This window comes from Rhinolophus ferrumequinum, assembly GCF_004115265.2.
Source record: "Rhinolophus ferrumequinum isolate MPI-CBG mRhiFer1 chromosome 15 unlocalized genomic scaffold, mRhiFer1_v1.p scaffold_54_arrow_ctg1_1, whole genome shotgun sequence".
Classification (NCBI taxonomy): domain Eukaryota; kingdom Metazoa; phylum Chordata; class Mammalia; order Chiroptera; family Rhinolophidae; genus Rhinolophus; species Rhinolophus ferrumequinum.
The window spans coordinates 16929006-16948419 of record NW_022680357.1 but is presented as its reverse complement, the minus strand read 5'-3'; the positions used below and the strand labels follow the sequence as shown (position 1 = coordinate 16948419).

Here is a 19414-nt window from a genome sequence, read left to right as displayed (position 1 = left end):
TGAGGAACTGAGTGCAAATGCTATATGCAAATGTTAGTTTTTCATATCCTCTTCAAACGTATTGACAAATCTCACTGCACCCATGGGAACTAAAACTGGTGCAAAAGGAAAGAGATACTCTTGCTCCTAAATTGGGCATATTTTTCTGTTTTCTCCCAGACTGCCCAAATAGAATGGTTTTAATATCCAAAGTGTCGTGTGGCGCTTCTCCATCCAGTCAAAACCAGTTTTAGAGTCACAGAGCCCCACAGGACAACAAAGTGTCAGAGCGGAAGGAACCTCCGAATCCTGGGTCCAATGGTCCCGTCTTGCAAATGAGGAAATTATTCAACTGTCACAAAGAGAAAATGTAGTGATGACGACAACGACGATGAAAACAACTGATTGTTACTGAACACGGTGCACCAGCCATTGTGTCAGTGTTTCACTCATATTAACTCATTAAATCCTCATGGCCAGGAACTCCACGGTGCCCAACTGTGCCCAACTGCAGGGGCACAGCTCCCCCTGTGTTCTATTTAAACGGTGCCTCTCATAGTTGCGTGACCTGGCAATCATGATTACAAACGCTTGGGAGAGTAGGGGACATGCATTGGCTCGCCTGCCCGGCACCCTTTCTCCCTTTGTTTGATGACACCATGGTTTTCCTTTGGTGAACCACCCCATATTTATGTCCTCTGGCTGCTGTTAACAAATTTCCACAAATGTAGTGGCTTCTCATAGCACAAACCTATCCTCATCCAGTTCTGGAGGTCGTAAGTCCAAAATGGGTCAGCAAACTGTGTTCCTTCGGGAGGCTCTAGAGAGAATTCATTTCCTTGCCTTTTTTTTTAGCTTCTAGAAGCTTCCTGCACTCTTCGAATCATAGTCCCATCCTCCATCTTCAAACCCAGCAGCACAGACCTGCCTGTGTGTCCCTCTGCTTGCAGCGTCACATCGCCTCCTGGTCTCCATTACGAGGACCCCTGTGATGGCATCAGGTCCACCCAGATAATCTAGGATCACCTGCCCATCTCGAGATCCTGAACTTAATCACACCCGCGAAGTCCCTTTTGCCACAGGAGGTCACATATCCAAAGGTGCTGGCTGGGAGTGTGGACGTGGATCTCTGGGGACCTTCACGCAGCTACCACCCACCCATCCCTCACCCCCAGCTCCTACGCACCCCACTCTCCGCTGCATGCCTGGCCAACCAACGTGTTCTATTCTCGCCCAGAGTGACTGCTCAGGAGTGGCAATGACGTGGCTGGAGTTGACATTGGGGCTCCTTCGAAAATTAATGAGAAAGGGGCATTTTCTGGTGGGGGTGCTAATTTGATAATACATAAGCCTGGTGCTGAAAACGACCACTCAGGGCTGCCTGAGAATGAGGACAACACACAGCAGCTAAGACTCCCCTTTCTAGCAACACCGTGGACTCATTTCCCTCCCAATTGTAACAAATTCTGGAGAGAACTTACTTCTTCGGCCCACGAAGGAGTACCTGACACAGAAATTGCCCTCTCACCGTAAACAATGAGAAAGCTGAACAAATTATATGAAATAGCAGTAGTCAGACCCTGGACAACAAGGAGTATGGAACGATAATCCTGAAAAAAGGAAAACAAACAAGGTGGGCCCTAAAACTGCCTTCTTTCACTGCCCAGAGGCCGTTTCCAGGCCATGAAGCAGGAACGCGAACCCAAACGAGCCCAGGGCTCCAGGTGAGTAGAGGATACAGTGATTCAAGTGCAGAGGGGTCAGGGCACCTATAATTTGTCCTAGAGAGGAAGAAACTGCACAGACAGAGAGAGCTCACTCCAGAAATCTGCAGAGCGGTCTTCTGGAGCCTGGCTGCGTGCTGATGTGCACGAGAACTAGTGAAACGCCACGTAAATATCAGAACGGCGCCTCAGAAAGCGGGAGGCAGAACAATTCCCAGAGTCCATATGGAGCTGGAAAGGGTCCCATCCCCAGCAGCCAGAGAAGAGAAGTCTTGAAATACACAGAGCATTATTAGGTAGTGTCCTCAGAAGAACCAGGATTCAGTAATGGGAACTAATTACCCACAGAGTAAAGGTCACTCTAGGCTCGCCCTAATGAAGCCCAAAAGGAAGCTTGAAGGGATCAAACTGATTTGAAAGTAGTTTAAACGTATGCCAGAACAAAGCCTTCTACTCTTCAAAGAGCATAAGTAAATCCAGCACTCAAAAATGTAAACTCCCCATTACCCATCAGCCAGTCAAAATTATGAGGTTTGCAAGTGAGAAAATGTGATCTATCACCAGAAGAAAAATTAGTCAATAGAAACAGACTCAGCAGTGACAGTGACGATGGAGTACTGAAAAAAGCCAGCACCACCGACCTACCTGTTCTGGGGACCATCCTGTCTGCTGGCTTAGGGCGGCCACAGTGTCGATGGAGCTGAGATCCAGCTGCTCCAGCTCACTCTTATTCAGAGCCAGCGCAATGCAGCCCAGGGAAACGATATGGTGCTCTCTCCAGTAAGGAGGCATGTCCCAAACCTTCAGGTGGAAAAGAAAGAAATCCAGATTACATTGACCATTACGGACAGGATTTAAACAGACATAGGGGGTACGTCTCTTTACTATGTAAAGTTCCTTTGTAAATCAATAAGAAAAAGATGACTACTTTTGTTTAAAAACAAAATAGGCAAACGACATAGACAGAAAATTCACAAAGAAGAAATAAACATGGAAAAAAGTTCCGTCTCGGTCATAATTAAAGAATTAAAGAAATGTACATGAACAACCATCAAAGAATAACATGCTGGCTGATGATACTGACAGGAAGTAAAAAGAATGACTATTTATGGTGCTGGAAAGACATGGGTGCTGTAAAGGATAGATAACCCTTATTGCTTGATGTTGAGATCATAAATCGGTATGGGCTTTTTAGAGGGGAATTTGGCTATATGGAACGAAAGTATATAATAAGACAAGTGCCCAAGGAAATATGTACAAATATGTACCTGAAGGCATTAAAAAACATAAACAATCTAAAAATCTACTAATTAGCTAAATAAATACCAGCATAAAATGAAATACTATATAGCTATGTTAAATACTGATAAAGATTGATATTCCTGATATGAAAAATATGCATTGTATACTGTTGGGTGTGGGCAAGTTATGGAATAGTGAACATGGCATTATTTTCCATAACATATATGTGAGAATACATGAAATACACGTACGAAATATATTTTACACACATATACAGAAGTCTGGGAAGCTTCGGGTGACTATATCAAAATGTCAGCAATGATTATCTCTGGGTAAAAGATTATGACCGATTTTCTTCTTTATTGTTTTCTGACTTTTCTACAATAACCTTGGATTACGTATATAAAAAATAGAGTTATAAGTATAATCTTACGGCATTTAAGGTCTCAATCCCCTGCAGGGTAACTATGTATTCCAAAACTATCCTACAGCTAAAAGAAGCCACTCAAAGGGACCTTTAGCAAGAGGCCAACTTCTTCCATTCTTCCTTCTACTCCTTTCTGCCATGTTTCCATGCAAATCTGTGACCAGTTCAGAGAAAAGCTGCTGGAGGCAGCCTCCAAGCGGGCGGAGAAAGAACATTCCAGGCACGCGCTTAGTCAGCGGCTCCAGAACACTCACAGAATTTGATGTACTGAGGTCCCACTAGATGCCAACACACATCCCATCCCGCTCTCCGCAAGACCCTACAAGGGAGGACCTCGAAATTACATGCCATGAAATTTCAACAAGAAAACTCAAGTGCAAACCCCTCGAAGGGCGCTCTGTACACACAAGTGTGCGCCTGATTGTCGTGCTGGCTTTTCCCCTCCGCTGAGTGCTTCCACCCTCAAGTGGGCTTTACCTGTACCGCCTTCTCCTTCAGGGCCATCAGCTGAGGCTGGCTGAAACCCCTGACGGCCCCCAGAAGCTCCACGTTCCTGATGAACGCATCTTCCTCCATGCACAGCAGCTCCTCAGGAGCCCAGCAGGCATTGGCTTCGGCCAACTTGAAGATGTCATCGGAAGAGGGAGCCGCGACTCCACGGCAACCTGCAGGAAGAATGAGACGACGGGAAATTTCAGGAAACGGTAGTCTGTGTCTTTACCAAAATGAATAATACTCTCCTCCAGTCGGATTTGCCCACACAAGGCCACACGCCATAGGAAGTGAGAGTAGAGACTCCAGGACCCACTCCTGCTGCTTTCTGGTAGCGAAAGCATAGAAATGCCAACTTTTTTCATAATCCCGTGCACACAGTAGGAGCTTTCCAATATTACGGCTGGACTGCACATTGCCTTGAGGGCCTCAGGAGTTGGGCATGGAGTATGGGTTGTGCTCCACATCCCTCTGCAAACATGTACTTCTTTGGCCTGTGTCTTTGCAAACATTCCATCCAGTCCGCTGGCCACGGAGGCCTCTGGATGTCAGGGTCTCAGCCGAAACACCGCTGCCATGACACGGGCTCAGGTACCCCAGAAATGCTCACCAGGGCTGGGGTCAGCACTGGGGCTCCTGTCACTGCTGTTCCGGACGGATTCAAAGACCGCCCAGAGGAATTCTTTGGGGGGCAAGGTCCCGGTCATCTTGGAAGCCGTTTGTTGAAGGATATCAGGAAACTGCGTGGGGTAGAGAAGATGAAAGAAGAGGAACAAATAAGAATTAAAGCACATCAAACACCGATTTCAATTGGAGTTTAAACTGCAACAGTACTTAGCAGCCTCAGGGTTTTCTTCCTTCATAGCCGCTTCTCATCTCAATTTAATCCCCCGCCTAACTAGCCTGGTCTCTACAAAGAATCCTATAAAATGATACTCAACCTCAATCATAATCCAGCAAATGTTCAATAATATACACGGACATCATTTACACACACTGGTCGCGTGTGTGTGTGTGTGCATATGACATTGATGGATCTAAGGCTTCGAACTGGCACGCGTGTGGAAAGCACACAGATAGCAGAGGGTAAGTAAGTGCCAGCTTGCAGGCTGTGCACATCTGCTGGAGGTACACGTGACAGGCCCGGGGTGCACTTAGCTGCTGCCTCACTCCCTTTTCCCAAACCTTGGGCATTCTGGATTGGAGCTGGAAACATCTGGGTCCTTGGGGCAGGGAGGAAGGTTCCAGGAAAACAAACTGGCGGCAAACCCAGTGGAATATAACTGAACACGCTTTCTCTCCCCTTCAAACTCCTTCAGCCTTCTAACGACGGGACGCACAAGTACCTTTGCAGCAACAGAGCTTAATTCATTTCCTGAGAAAAGTTCTAGAAAGGGTCCCAGGTCCTTTGTGGTCTCCGCGGTCCAGTTCTGGGGGAGCCTAAGAAAAGATAACAAGCAATAAATTGAAAACCCATGCTGCTCTCCTTGTCCCTCAGCATCCTTTTCTTTCAGAAACAATCTTCGTACCTGGAGAGGCTGTCAATCACATGATCCCACTTCCCTGATCGAGACAATGGGCATGTGATGCAGGCTGACCAATCAGAGTCAGCCCTAGGAATTTTGATGGAACTACTAGAGAAGCTGTCTCTCTTTCCTCTGGTATCTCTGGCATTAAAAAGAATATTGGATGCCATTCTTATCACCAGTGGTGAAAATAAAGCCAGACTTAAGAACACAGAGCTGAGGGATGCAAGGAACACGGTCCCGATGACATAATTTGAGCTCCTGTATCCAGCCAGGCCTGAAACCCGTCCTTGTAGTATTCCATTACATTCGATTTCTGAACTCAATAAATTCCCATCTTTTAGCTTTAATTGACTTGTTGAATTTGTCACTCACATCCCCTTCCTCGACAAAACAGTAATGATATAACTGCTCCTTGAAATTACTGTAACAGTCTCATAGCAAGACAAAATTTCCCCTTGAACTTGGCAGGATATGAATAGCACTGATACAGAATCCACCGTTGTGCTTATAGAGACCACAAACGTCTGCAGCAATGTGCCTCACGCCACATTTGGTGACACCTCTAAAGGAGGTCTGCCCAATTAGCAGTGATAACCCCTCTCGTAGGACCGGAGCAAACCACCCCTGGCCACAAAGCTCCCTCCTATCTCTTTGATTTAAATTATTAGTCCACCAGACTGTACGTTCCATCAGGACAGAAACCACACCTATCTTATTAACCACGTATCTTTGGTCCTAGTAGAACAATTGTCACATAGTCAGCACCATGTACTAGGCCCTGTTGTAAGTCCTTTGTGTGCATTAACTCAGTTCATCACCTAACAACCCTATGTGGACTATGAGTGTCCCATTCTACAGATGAGAAAATAAAGTGCAAGGACAAAAAGTATTAGGTTGGTGCAAACATAATTGCGGTTTTTGCATTGTTGAAATTTGCCGTTTGATATTGGAATACATTCTTAAATAAATGTGGTTATGTTGTACATCATTTTAATGCACATTTCTCGCTTTATGTTTTTATGCTAATGACTTATTACTTGCTGTTTATTTTATATTTATTTTAGACTATGGAAATGATGTCAGACAAAAAGCAAATTCGAGCCACTTTCTTATTCGAATTCAAAATGGGGCGTAAAGCAGTGGAGACAACTCGCAACATCGATTCATTTGGCCCAGGAACTGCTGACGACCGTACAGGGCAGTCAGTGGTGGTTCAAGAAGTTTTACAAAGGAAATGAGAGCCTGGAAGATGAACAGTGCAGTCGCCGGCCATCGGAAAGTGACAACGACCAATTAAGAGCAATCACCGAAGCTGATCCTCTTACAACTCCACGAGAAGTTGCTGAAGAACTCAACGTCAACCATTGTACGGTTGCTCAGCATTTGAAGCAAATTGGAAAGGTGAAAGAGCTCAGTAAGTGGGTGCCTCACGAGCTGACCAAAAATCGGCATTTTGAAGTAGTGTGGTCTTCTCTTATTCTACGCAACAACAAACCATTTCTCAATTGGATGGTGACATGTGACGAAAAGTGGATTTTATACGACAACCAGTGAGGACCAGCTCAGTGGTTGGACCGAGAAGAAGCTCCAAAGCACATCCCAAAGCCAAACTTGCACCAAAAACAGGTCATGGTCACTGTTTGGTGGTCTGCCGCCGGTCTGATCCACTACAACTTTCTGAATCCCAGTGAAACCATTACATCTGAGAAGTACGCTCAACAAGTCAATGATATGCACTGAAAACTGCAACGCCTGCAGCCGGCATTGGTCAACAGAAATGGCCCAAATCTTCTCCACGACAACGCCTGACCGCACGTCACACAATTAACGCTTCAAAAGTTGATTGAACTAATTGGGCTACGAAGTTTTGCCTCATCCGCCATATTCACCTGACCTCTCATCAACCGTCTACCACTTCTTCAAGCATCTCGACAACCCTTTGCAGGGAAAATGCTTCCACAACCTACCAGCAGGACGCAGAAAATGCTTTCCAAGAGTTCGTCAAATCCCAAAGCAAGGCTTTTTACGCTACAGAAATATACAGACTTACTTCTCGTTGACAAAAATGTGTTGATTGTAACGGTTCCTATTTTGATTAATAAAGATGTGTTTGAGCCTCGTTATAATGATTTAAAATTCATGGTCCGAAACCACAATTACTTGTGCACCAACCTAATAGCTTTACCAGGTCACACAGACAGTAGATGACAGAAACAAAATTTTAAGCCAAGGAGTCCTGGCTCCTACATCCATGCCCTTAAACTTGACATAACAGTACAGGGCCTGGGACACAGTAATTACTCAAAAAAAAAAAAAAAAATCCACAAAAACCCATTTGTTGTCTAACCGCTGACTGGTGGCTAGGCCCTACTCAACTATCTGACTTCAGAAAATACGACATGGGAAAGAAAGTCCTGGGAGCCCTCAGTCACTCACTCAGACCTGCACAATCGTCATCATCACGGTTATTATTATTTCATAACAACAACCACACGACCCCTCCCTGGCGTTTGTAAAGGACCATCTTTCCCAAAGGCTTTCCCTTTCCGTATGCCGAGACGTCTGGTGAAGCCTACACAGCAGCACGTGGTTCTCACTTTACAGGGAATCTGAGGCCAGAAGAAGGAAAGTCACATTTCCAGAATAAAAGGAAGCGTCTGACCTCATCCTAAGCGAGAGACTCTATCTGTTTTGAGGGCAGGAAAGGCAGGGCTGGGCGTCCCTTCGCCAGTGTGCCCCGCCCGGCGCCGAGCCCCGGCCTGTCCTCACCCGTGCTGCTCCAGGAGCCTGAGCCTCACCGCGGCCTTCTGCTCGGGGCTGAGGTCTGGGCAGTCCCTGAGGCTGTGCAGGGCGGTGGCCCAGGCCCTGGGGGACACCCCGCGGAGGATGATGGCCGCTGGCAAGTGGCAGAGCAGGTTCCCCACAATGTCCACCGTGTACTCGTCGGCAATGGTGTCGTTCTGAAACCGACAAAGGGAGCTGATGGGAAACCCCAGCCGGGCTCAAGACGGTGATCCCTTAAAAACACTTCCCGACCCCAAACCTCGTAAAACTTCTGGGACCTGAATCGCCTGTCCTGCCATGGACGAGCAGAGATGGCACAAGGCCTGACTTCACCTGTCGGGCGACCCCTCGGGGAGCGGTGTGGGCAGAGACCTGGCACATCGTGAAAACTTGGTAAGTGAGGGCTGTCATCATGGTCACTGTCACTGCCATGAGGGGACCCCCATCATAATACTAGTACATCAATAATCAAACAGCACCTCCAAGTCTGCACGGGCCTCGAAAGCCTTCAAAGCTCTTTCTCACAATGACAGAAAGAGCCACCATTTATTGAGCGCTTACTATGGCCAGGAACTGCTCTAAGTGTTTCCAGGTCTCCATCCATTCATCTCCAAAGTAACTGCAAGAGGAAAGGGGTCATACCATCCACATTTTAACAGTAAAGAAACCGCCAGCTAGTTACCAGGCCAGGATCCACACTCAGACAGGGTAGGGTCTCCACAAACATATGCTGACCCGTTGGGCCTCAGCATTAAACAATCCATTGCCTGCTTCCTGCCCTCGGTAACTTCAGAAAGGAAGCGCTCTTACACCCATATTACAGATAAGGAAACTGAGGCTCGGGGAGGAGAAGTGACTTGCTCATAGCCACATAACCACTCATCAGCAGAGGCATGTCTAGAAACCAGACTCTGCACTGGGCTCCTTCCCGGCCACCAGTGTGGTCTCTCCTCGTTCAGGCCCCGGAATGGCAGTCTCCAGACCCAGTGGCCAAGACTGTCCCACCTCCTGACTTCAGAGCCAGCGCTGAGACCACAGGTCAGACTTCTGGCCATCACAGCAGGCTTGAGATCCCAGCCAGATCCCAAGGGCTCCCCAAGGTGGCCACAGATACCCGGAGGGGCAGAGACACTGGTGTCATGGTGTCACCCAGAAGTTTCCTTACCAGGCACTGCTGCACTTTCCTGATGACCGAATTCTTTTTGTGAGAATCTAAAACCAAGGAGTCCAGCTGAGTCTTCCCCAGGCTGATCAGAAAGGGCACACACTGGGAGGCTGGGACAGAAGCCAGGTAGCGGGCCCTGGAGAGAGATGGGGAGACTGAGGGAAGAAGACAGTGGCTGCTCTGTGTTGCCCCCAAATCAGGGTCTGCAGCCCCAAGAGCTTATCACAAGGGTGTTCTTTAAATGCGTGTTTTCCCCCAGGGATGCGGTGGCTGCTTTGGGTGGGTAGGAAGCCTCCCACCCATCACGCTCCTCTCCTACAGGTGGGACACAAACTTCCCATCATGCTCCTCTCCTACAGGTGGGAAACACACTTCCCATCATGCTCTTCTACGGGTGGGAAACACACTTCCCATCATGCACCTCACCTATGGGCAGTAAACACACTTCCCATCATGCTCTTCTCCTACGGGTGGGAAACACACTTCCCATCATGCTCCTCTTCTATGCCCCCGCAGCACTGATCACAGAATAGGATGTCCACAGACATACGTGACTGATGGAGTGGTTGAGGAGAGATGAGGAGAAAGGGAAAATAAAAAGTAGAAGAAGAAAGGGACAAAGAGGAGAGAGAAAAAAATAGAAAGTAAGAAAGAAAGGCGAGAAGGAGAGAATAAGAGAAATGACTCCCAATCCACATCTCCAGTCCAGGACACCCCCCCTCCCCCGGCCCCCCCAAGCACTTAACTGCATTCTCAGCAGGGGCAATATCACCCCCAAGGGGCAGAAACGGGTTCCGGGAGCAGGAGGGAGCGAAAATAATCTCAGTTATTACAGTGATTTGTGATTCACCAGAGCTCCATCCTATCCAACAAAATCGTATTCCTTATAATTTCTCTCATTAGGGAGAAATGAAATTTTTCCCCTTAGGGAGACAATAATGAAATAAAGGTTGAGAAAGCCTGCTCTAGACTCATGTGGCCTGACTCATGGTCATCACTTGACTGTTCCAGAACCAAATGTAAAGGTTCTCCCCCCCCATGTCATCTCAGACTCCCTTTTCCTTTTACCCCCAATGTCACTGCTGTCTCCTTAATACGACTCAAATCTGTTCTCGCCTCTCCACTCCCAGTACTGCTGCTTATTTCTCATCCATCCATCCATCCATCCATCCATTCATTCAGCAAATGTTCACAGAACACACTGCTTCCCAGGTAACCAGCTATAACCATGAGCCAGACATGAGGGCAGGTCCCCGCTCTCAGGATGCTTTATTCTGATGGGGGGAAGAAACCCAGAAACCAGGGGAGAAAACAAGCCATTTCAGCTACTGGTAAATGTCAGGAAGAAAGTAAAATGGTTATAATGGAGGGCCAGCCCGGTGGCTCAGGCGGTTAGAGCTCCGTGCTCCTAACTCCGAAGGCTGCCGGTTCGATTCCCACAGGGGCCAGTGGGCTCTCAACCACAAGGTTGCCAGTTCAACTCCTCAAGTCCCACAAGGGATGGTGGGCAGCGCCCCCTGCAACTAAGATTGAACACGGCACCTTGAGCTGAGCTGCCGCTGAGCTCCCGGATGGCCCAGTTGGTTGGAGCGCGTCCTCTCAACCACAAGGTTGCCGGTTCGATTCCTCGACTCCCACAAGGGATGGTGGGCTGTGCCTCCTGCAACTAGAAACAGCAACTGGACCTGGAGCTGAGCTGCGCCCTCTACAACTAAGACTGAAAGGACAACAACTTGACTTGGAAAAAAGGCCTGGAAGTACACACTGTTCCCCAGTATAGTGCTGTTCCCCTTCCCCAATAAAATCTTTTAAAAAAAATGGTTCTAATGGAGAAGGATGGTGAGGACAGCCAGGAGAGCCTCGTCTAAGGCAGTGCTATTTGAGCTGAGACATGGGTGAGGGGAAGGAGACAGCCATGCCAAGGTCTAGGTCACAGAAATAAGCTTCCACTGTCACCCTCCTTCCAGCCGGGTCCTTACATTCTCCTTGACACGGACAGTTGTGGTGATCTCTGAAACGTGAATCTGAGGGCTGTGCCCAGAACACACATGAAACACCTCAGCGTGTCACCCAGGCCCTCCCTGATCTGACCGTTCCTTCTCTCTCCCAACTACTCTGCCAATGCAGACCATGAGTTCCCAGAGGACTTCACTTTCCTTACCCACAGAGGGGCTGACCACCCCTTGTGCCCCTGCCTGGACCATCCATCGTTCTTCGTGCCCCTGACTGGACTAACGCATTCTTCAAGCTTTAGTTCAGTCTCCTCTGACTCTCCAGTCTGAAGGAGAAATTCCATCCTCCGTGCCCAGTGCCCACGAGCTCTTCCCGTGGAACCACACTTCCCATCATGCTCCTTTTCTATGCCCCCTTGGCTTTCTTAGAGAGTCACCTCCTTCACTCTAAGTCCTTGTGCTTTAGGGTGGACCCCATTTCACTCTCAGCTCCAGGGGTGCAAGTTACCCATCGTCCCAAACCCAGTGATTGAGTCTAGGAGAGCAAATGGGCCCAGTGAGAATCAAACCCAAGTCTTAATTGAGAAAGATGGGAAGAGAAAGTCTTCTCCCTGCATTTGAAACTAGGAAGATGTAACCTTGGATCTGCCAGGGGCCCCCACAAAGAAGCCCCCACAAAGAATCTGCCTACAGAGGAAAGCTGGGCCGAGAGACAGACACATGTGACATCATTTTGAGCCCCCGGATCCAGCCATGCCTGAAATCGCTCCCTGCACTTTCCGGTTACCTGAACTCCAAAGTGCCTTTTATTGCCTAAGCCAGTTTCAGTTAAGATCCTGTCACTTGCAACCAAATATCAGCTTGATATGGTGATTGGCTGAATGCTGGTCTATTGCTCCTCTCACCCCCACGAGATTGTAAACTTTAATAAGGGGAAACTTTAGTTATCTCTGAGAAAGGTACACAGTAAGCACGCGATAAATATTTTTTGAATGAATGAAGACAGTAAGAGAAGGGAGAGGGAAATGAAGAGAAAAAGAGAGAAACAGTGTCCAGACCATCTGTAAAACGCAGGGCTGCCCCCACGCCCACGCCCACGCCCAGGCCGAGCGCCCACACATACCAGCAGAAATCCCCACCGCTGATGTCAGCCCTGATGGACCTGGAGCTCGGGCTCAGCTGCGAGGCCAGCCCAGGTGGGACCTGATGCATGGCCATTCATTCAGGCTTACGTGGCTTTGGCTTTGGTTTTTAAATAACAAGTAAACGCATCTTATGTGGGGCTAAGAAGTTACATGCTGGTTCTCCACGACCTCGCTGTCAAATGCACTCTCCACTCTGCCTCTGGTTCCCCACAAAAACCCAGGGGGACAGAATCTGCGGTGACTCCCACCAATCTTATTGCTGTGCCAGAAAGGGGGCTGCCGGCGTTCGCTTACGGGAGTGCAGCCAACAGGAAGGGCGGCATGGAGGACCTGGCAACTTCCCAGTATTTCCACGCCAAACAATTAACCTGAAAGATAAAAGCAGGTGCAGGCATGTCGGTGAATGACAAGAGCAAACACAGACTGTGCTTTCTGGTACCAGGTACTGCTCTAAGTGCTTCACACATGTTTACTTATTTAACGGAACACCCGTGGAGTTTGTACCACTGCCGGGCTCAGGCTACGATGAGGAAACTGAGGCATCAGCGAGATGAACTGAAAAATGTATGTCTGAGCACGCTCAGTGGTCTCGTTTATACCTGCAAGAATCTGAACTGTAGCCTTAAAGTCCCTCAGTAGGGGGTTGGTCAAGTAAATGACGATATATCCACACAGTGGAATGCTATGCGATTAATTTGCTTTTATACGGGAGATTTATCTATATTGACATGGAACGATGTCCGTGACCTACTTCATACATATATATAGACATATTATATGTACATATTATATACACATGTACACGTATTATATACACATATTATATACAAAGTTCAACAGAACGGTGGGTGTAGTATGAGCTCATTTGTGTTTTTCAGGTGACGTGCAAATGTGCTTTATATATACCCCCAAACTGTGGGTACCTCTGGAGCAGGGATTCTCAGGCTCGGCACTAGTGACAATGGCGTCGGATAACCTTGTGCTGGGGGTGTCCTCTGTACTGTGGGGTGCTGAGCGTCCCCAATAGATGCCAGGAGCATCTTCCCCAGCTGTGACAACCAAAAGTGTCTCCAGATATGCCTAATCGGTCCCGTTGTAAACCGTCACTCTAGGGGACTTTTTTCACTTTCCACTTTTTTATTAACATAATAATTATGTGTTTCCAGTAAAACTGTCAACGATGAAGGCAAACTTTCTAACAAACTGGTATTTGAAGTTTCTGACAATGGGGAGCATCTAGGTAAGAGCTTTGCGGGGACAACTCTTCCGGCTTGAACGTCTTCCTCAAAGCTGGTTTGACCTCCGTCCATTGGACCAGGTATCCACTTCCCTCCTGACCTGGGGGAGGCTTTTCATATAGTTCAGTGGTTCTCACCCGGGAACTAGTTAGAAATATAAATATAGGGCATCACCCCAGACCTACTCCAAGGGGAAGTCTACAGTGGGACTCTGCAATCTGTGTTTTTTAAGAGTTTTATTGAGGTGTGATTGACATGCATGTACACACGTATTCTGTGTGTACAATCTGTGAGTTCAGACCCATGCAAATACCATGAAACCGTCACCTCCATCAAGGGAACAGACATGTCCAACACCTCCCAAAGTTTCCTCGCCTCCTTTGTTTTTATGGTCACAGCATTTAACGTGAGATCTACACGCTTCACAAATTCTGAAGCGCACAAAACTGTACTGTCATGTGTACAGAGGAGCTCTAGAACTTTCTCATCTCGCAAAACTGAAACTTTACAGCCAATGAACAACTCACTCAAGCCTTCCAGGCAATGCTGATGCAACCTCATATTTGAAACCACCGATGGAATGGACAACCCAAGGGAATCACAGGGCTTCGTGACAACTTTGTATAGTCTTCTAACGACCTCAAAGGATTATATACCGAGCTGGATGCTTCCTAGCTTTCAGGGAGAGAATTCACTGGAAACATTTCATTCAGATGGGAAACGCTCGGCGGCCAGAGGTGTGAAGACGCCTTGTGCTCTCACCCCCTGAGGACCCTGCATACCCCACAGTTCACACCCCATGTCCAAACGCTATTCCCTGTATTTCACTTGCTGAGAGACTCTGAAAAGTCTGTTCCTGCCGCTGGTGTCCCCAGAGGGTTCAAGAATCTCTATAAACATTTGGAAAGTAAAGTTTTAAGTGGAGTGGGGGGAAAAACAACAGTCCCAGAGCAGCGTTCGCTTCCTGGTTACCCCGAAGGACGGATGGGGACACTAGACAAGGGAACAGCCTCCAGGCCCCAGAGGACGTCGTTATGAACGTGGAAAACAGTGGACCTGCCAACCGTATTTTAAGGTTCAAATCGGGGTACAAAATAACCAATCTGCGGAAACTCTGGCTGTGGAGACACGGGGATTGGGAGTTTTTAACAAAGAAACAGGAGAAAGCCTGGCTCAATTTTTGGCCCCACGTCATCACTTGCATGGGAAGAATCCCAGCATGAATATCTGTAGACGCCATGGTCGGGGCAGGTCCGGTGACTGGGGCGAGACAGAGAGAAACAGAAGCAGGAAAGTGCTGCGATGGTACCTGATCCGGTGAAAGCAGCCGGAAGTTGTTCTCGAAATACTGGAAATAGGCGAGAAAGGAGTCGGCACTCATGGCATCGATGTGGGAGCACATCACACCTTTGACCAGCTGCCCTGCACTAGAAAACACAACGGGGGGCCCGGGAGAAGGGGGTAGGGCAGACAGGACAGAAGGAGCGAGACAAGGCAGAGCTGGCCTGACACAGGCTACAGACCGGCCTGTCCCACCGTCCCTCCCAGGAAATTACTCTCCAAAGGGCTCATCAGCCCCCGCACCCCTCCCTCCCACGGAGTTACAGTCTCCTACCTCAGGAGCTCCTGGGGCCTTCTGGTGGTCCTTGACAGGACTTCATACAGGAACAAGGCCTGAGGGGAGAGAATGGTCACCAGTGTGACAGCGCAGTCACTGGATGAGCACGTGCCCAGCACCCTGAGTGGGAAGGCATGCCATGATCCCATTTCACAGACGGGAAGACAGAGGCGTGCCAGGCCATGTGACTTACCCAGGACCATATCACTGCTAAGTGGCAGGGCTGGGATTTGAAATGGTGGCAGAGTGATCGCAGAGCCATGTCCTCACAGCCCAGGTCACCCCTGTGCTCTAGGGGGGAGTGACGGGCAAAGCCATTGCGTAGCAAGGCCAGAGGTAGCCTTCCTGTGCTTTAGGAAGCCGCTGCTCAGTGAGCACCCTCTGTAGCCCCTATTTCCATGCCCACCTGTCACTTCCTGGACACATGGCATCCCAGGAAGCAAAAGCAAAATGGGCCAGTGGAGCCAAGCATGTGGGAAGAGGGTTGGAACTTTCAGCCCCACCCCCAACCCACAGGGAGGGGAGAGGGGCTGGAGGGTGAATCAACCGCCAGTGGCTGACGATGTCATCAGCTGTGTCTGTGTAACGGAGCCTCCCTGAACCCAAGAGGACGGGCACTGAGAGCTTCCGGGCTGGTGAATGGGGGGGGAGGGGGGATTTGGGGAGAGTGGCGCCTGCAGAGGGCACGGAAGCCCCAAGCCCCTTCCCCACCCCTCGCCCTGTGCTGCTCTTCCATCTGGCTACTCCTGAGTTACATCCTTTCAAAATAAACCAGCGATCGAGTGAGTAAAATGTCTCTCTGGGTTCTGCGAGCCACTCTAGCAAATTAACCAAACCCAAGGACGGGGTCATTGGAACCTCCAATCTCTAGCCAGTCAATCAGGACAGGTGACAACCTGGACTTGTGACTGGCATCTGAAGTGGGGACAGTCCTGTGGGGCTGAGTTCTCAACCTGGGGGACCTGACACGACCTCCAGGCAGACAGGGTCAGGATTGAGTGGAACCGTAGGGCCCCCAGGAGGTGTCGGAGAATTGCTTGGGGGTGCAGGAACCCCCACGCACACCTCAGAATTGGTGTCAGAACCCTCAGTGGTCACACCTGGCTCCTCCGAAGCTCCTTGTCCTTTAGAACTGTGGAGTTGAATCCGGGTTCCCTCCGTAAATCGAAGAGAGACACTTCCTTAAAGAAAGCCCCTTGTATTTCCACAATGCCTGAGGCGGTATCTCCTGCTTCGATCAACTGCCAGAAGTGAGAAGAGATACGAAAGCCTTGTAGCAGGCACACAGACCTTTGGATAGGGGCCAGGCACTGGGTCGAGTGCTTCCCAGGCAATAAAACCCATCAGATCTGCTCAGCAACCTAGTGATGTGGGACTAACATTATCCCCATTTTACAGGTAAGAATACTGAGGTCTAACGAGCAATTCCTTGATATGTGAGATTCAAGCCCAAATCTATCTTATTCCAAAACCCATGCTCTTTATTTTAACTGTATCCTACTGCTGATGGCTAGGTGTTGGTATTTGGGGCCAAACCCCTTGGGTTTGGTTTCTTAACAGATTTTGCCATTAGACAAAGCAGGTCGGCAGAATAAGATGCCCCAAAGACCCAATGCCGCGTGAGAAAGAAGAACGTGGCATGACTTTAAACTACGGAAGGGGCCTTCAGCAGTGCTCTGGGAACTCCAGCATTCATTTTTAGACTTGAAAAACTTTAAAAATATTATATCAAGAAATCTAATTTAAGAAGAGTCTCCCAGATGCAATGGCTTAGGGGGATCCCCAGGGTCTGGGAAGAGACACAGCCTGACCCAAGGGGCTCTTTCTGGAAAGGACAGAAGGTGGGCATCAGGAGAAGGTATTCCCCGGGCTCAGGACAGCCTGTCACGAAGGCTGAGCCAGCCCCAGCCCCAGGTCGCTGGCCCAAGTCACAGCCCACTCACACCACCCCAAAACCACACCTTCTGTGAGCCACGTGGCCGAGGACCCAACGCCTTCCTCTCACCTTGCTGAGAACACCTTGTTGCTGGGCAGGTGACAAATCAGACACGTGCAGGGAGACGGCGCTTCTCAGGACCTGCGTGAGGTCCCTGCGATCCATGTTGTGGAAAGCCTGGGTGCCCACCCCGGCCAGCAGCACCCCCATCTGGCTGACGTTGTAGAAAGACAGCACCTGGCGAGGACCAGCCGTGAGGGGGGCGGGCTCTGCCTGCTCTTTCACCTCGTGGGCATTTACGAGGCCCCACTGTGTGCCGGGTGTTGCGATGGGTGCCAGGCACCACCCTGAGCAGGACGCATGCTGCCCTCCCAGGCCTTCCTTCTGTCAGGAGAGGGAGTCCCGTATCCAAACATGACATGACTGGTCCCTGCTCTGCTGGGGGAAGTACTTTGCCCTCTGAGGCTGCAGCACACACATCCCAAAACGGTGACCCACGCACCACAGCTGACCAAGCAACGGGCTCTTTTTGTGTTTCATTTGAAAGAGCTGACACCATTTAAAAATTGGGAGAACTCCCATAAAAATCCAGATTGGAGTCTGTTTTTTTTTTTTTTTTTAAATCTCTGAGTACCAGGCAATCCTGAGCCACACTGGCAGCAATGGGCAAGGACTGACCAGCAGCCGCCCTTCAGGTAGGTCCCGGGCGCCCCAGTTCACCCAGCCCCACCCCGTCACAGTGCCTGAGGCAGCCCACATTTCTCACTGTCACCTGGCAGGCATCCGACATACGATACCGAAGGATGTCAGCCACATCCCACCCTCATCTAGCTCCACGCAGAAATTATGAGTTGAAATAAAGACACGTCTCAGGATACAAGTGTGACATTCGGTGACAACAGACTCTCGTCGGCTGGCCTATCAGAAACTACGCTTGATGTCCCCGCCTCCTTTGGAGTGAAGACATTAGGTGGTTTTTCACATAATAAGAGCATCCCTTGGTTCTAGAAAAAGACAGGTGAGTGGTTTCCTCCAGTTATGCTCTGTTGCACGGACCATCTCTTACTGTCCCCCAAGAGGACAAGAGCTTTTGAACTCTTGGCTGCTTAGTAAAAGCTGCCTCACCCGTCTGTAGGGAAAGGTGGGAACTAGGAGAGAGATGAGCCGTTCTGTCCAGACTGGGAGGGAACAAGACGGTCTCCCTCAGCTCCCTAAAATCAAAGTCAGAGAAATGTCCAGGTCCACCTACATGGCCCCCGTCAAGCCTTCAAACTAAAGTCACCACAAGGCTATAAGGGACAAGATGAATGTGCTGGCCTTGGCCTGAGTCAGAGAGTGAGGGTGGGTGCGCAGTGGTCGTGGCGCCACGATGGAGGCAGTGAGCATGGGGACTAAGTAAGCAGGCTCTGAAGCCACGTGCCCTGGGTGCCACCCCAGCTGTGTCCCTTTGATGTAGCTTTGGCCAATTCCCTCATATGCTCTTTGCCTCGTGAACAACCTGGAAAGTGAAGGCTATCACACTGCTGACCCCAGCAGGCTGTTGGGGAGATTAAATGATTAACTCACTTAGGACCTGGCACCCAGTGAGAGCTTTATAAATGCTGGTCATTGTTGTCCAATTGGAATCCAGTCCAATGTTCGCGAGCCAATTTTCTTTCTGGGCAGTGAATATGTGGATGAACTAAAAGAGTGAGACCCAAAATGTTTAGGGCTCAGAGCTCTGGATAAAAGGCCCACCTCCCATCCCAGGAGCAGCTAGAGCACGAACTAGAGCGGCTCCTTGTGTTGCCGAGATACATACAAGAAACAGGGCTGGGACTGAAATCAGGACCTGGCTTCAAGATTGCAATGAAGGAGCACTACCTCGGATCCCAGGATGAGGGGTGTGCTAGCAGCAGCAACAAGAAGCAAGGAAGGCCTGCGGTGGACCCCCACTTTGCTCAACGACAGCTATCAGTCACTGAGCTCACGCTCTAGGTCACATATTGTTCTAACCTCTCCCCATGTACTGACTACATCATCCATCCTTGCAACAATCCTAGGGGTGTCACACAAATCTCCCATCTTATAAACAGGGAAACTGAGGCAACGAGAAGTTAAGCCACTTGTCCCCAGTCACAAATGTCCAGCTAGTAAGTGGCAGAACCAGGGTTTGAACCCATGGCACTATTTTCTTACTGACT

At 49.2% G+C, this 19414-nt stretch overlaps 1 protein-coding gene across 5 annotated transcripts in view; it reads right to left on the bottom strand.

Annotated features, from left to right (window-relative positions):
• The window catches only part of OTOA (otoancorin), a 69928-nt gene that overhangs the window by 25707 nt on the left and 24807 nt on the right, over positions 1-19414 (bottom strand). For all 5 annotated transcript variants that reach the window (XR_004422573.1, XM_033102048.1, XM_033102047.1 and 2 more), the window contains exons 14-24: positions 17301-17468; positions 16396-16536; positions 15293-15351; positions 14987-15104; positions 12734-12807; positions 9343-9478; positions 8163-8353; positions 5211-5304; positions 4475-4604; positions 3850-4037; positions 2349-2504 (exon numbers count right to left, since the gene is read on the bottom strand). Coding sequence is in view for 4 of the 5 variants with exons in the window: in XM_033102048.1 (XP_032957939.1) it covers positions 2349-2504; positions 3850-4037; positions 4475-4604; positions 5211-5304; positions 8163-8353; positions 9343-9478; positions 12734-12807; positions 14987-15104; positions 15293-15351; positions 16396-16536; positions 17301-17468 (1455 nt within the window). In the remaining variant the exon portion in view is untranslated. The remainder of the gene's footprint in view (positions 1-2348; positions 2505-3849; positions 4038-4474; positions 4605-5210; positions 5305-8162; positions 8354-9342; positions 9479-12733; positions 12808-14986; positions 15105-15292; positions 15352-16395; positions 16537-17300; positions 17469-19414) is intronic.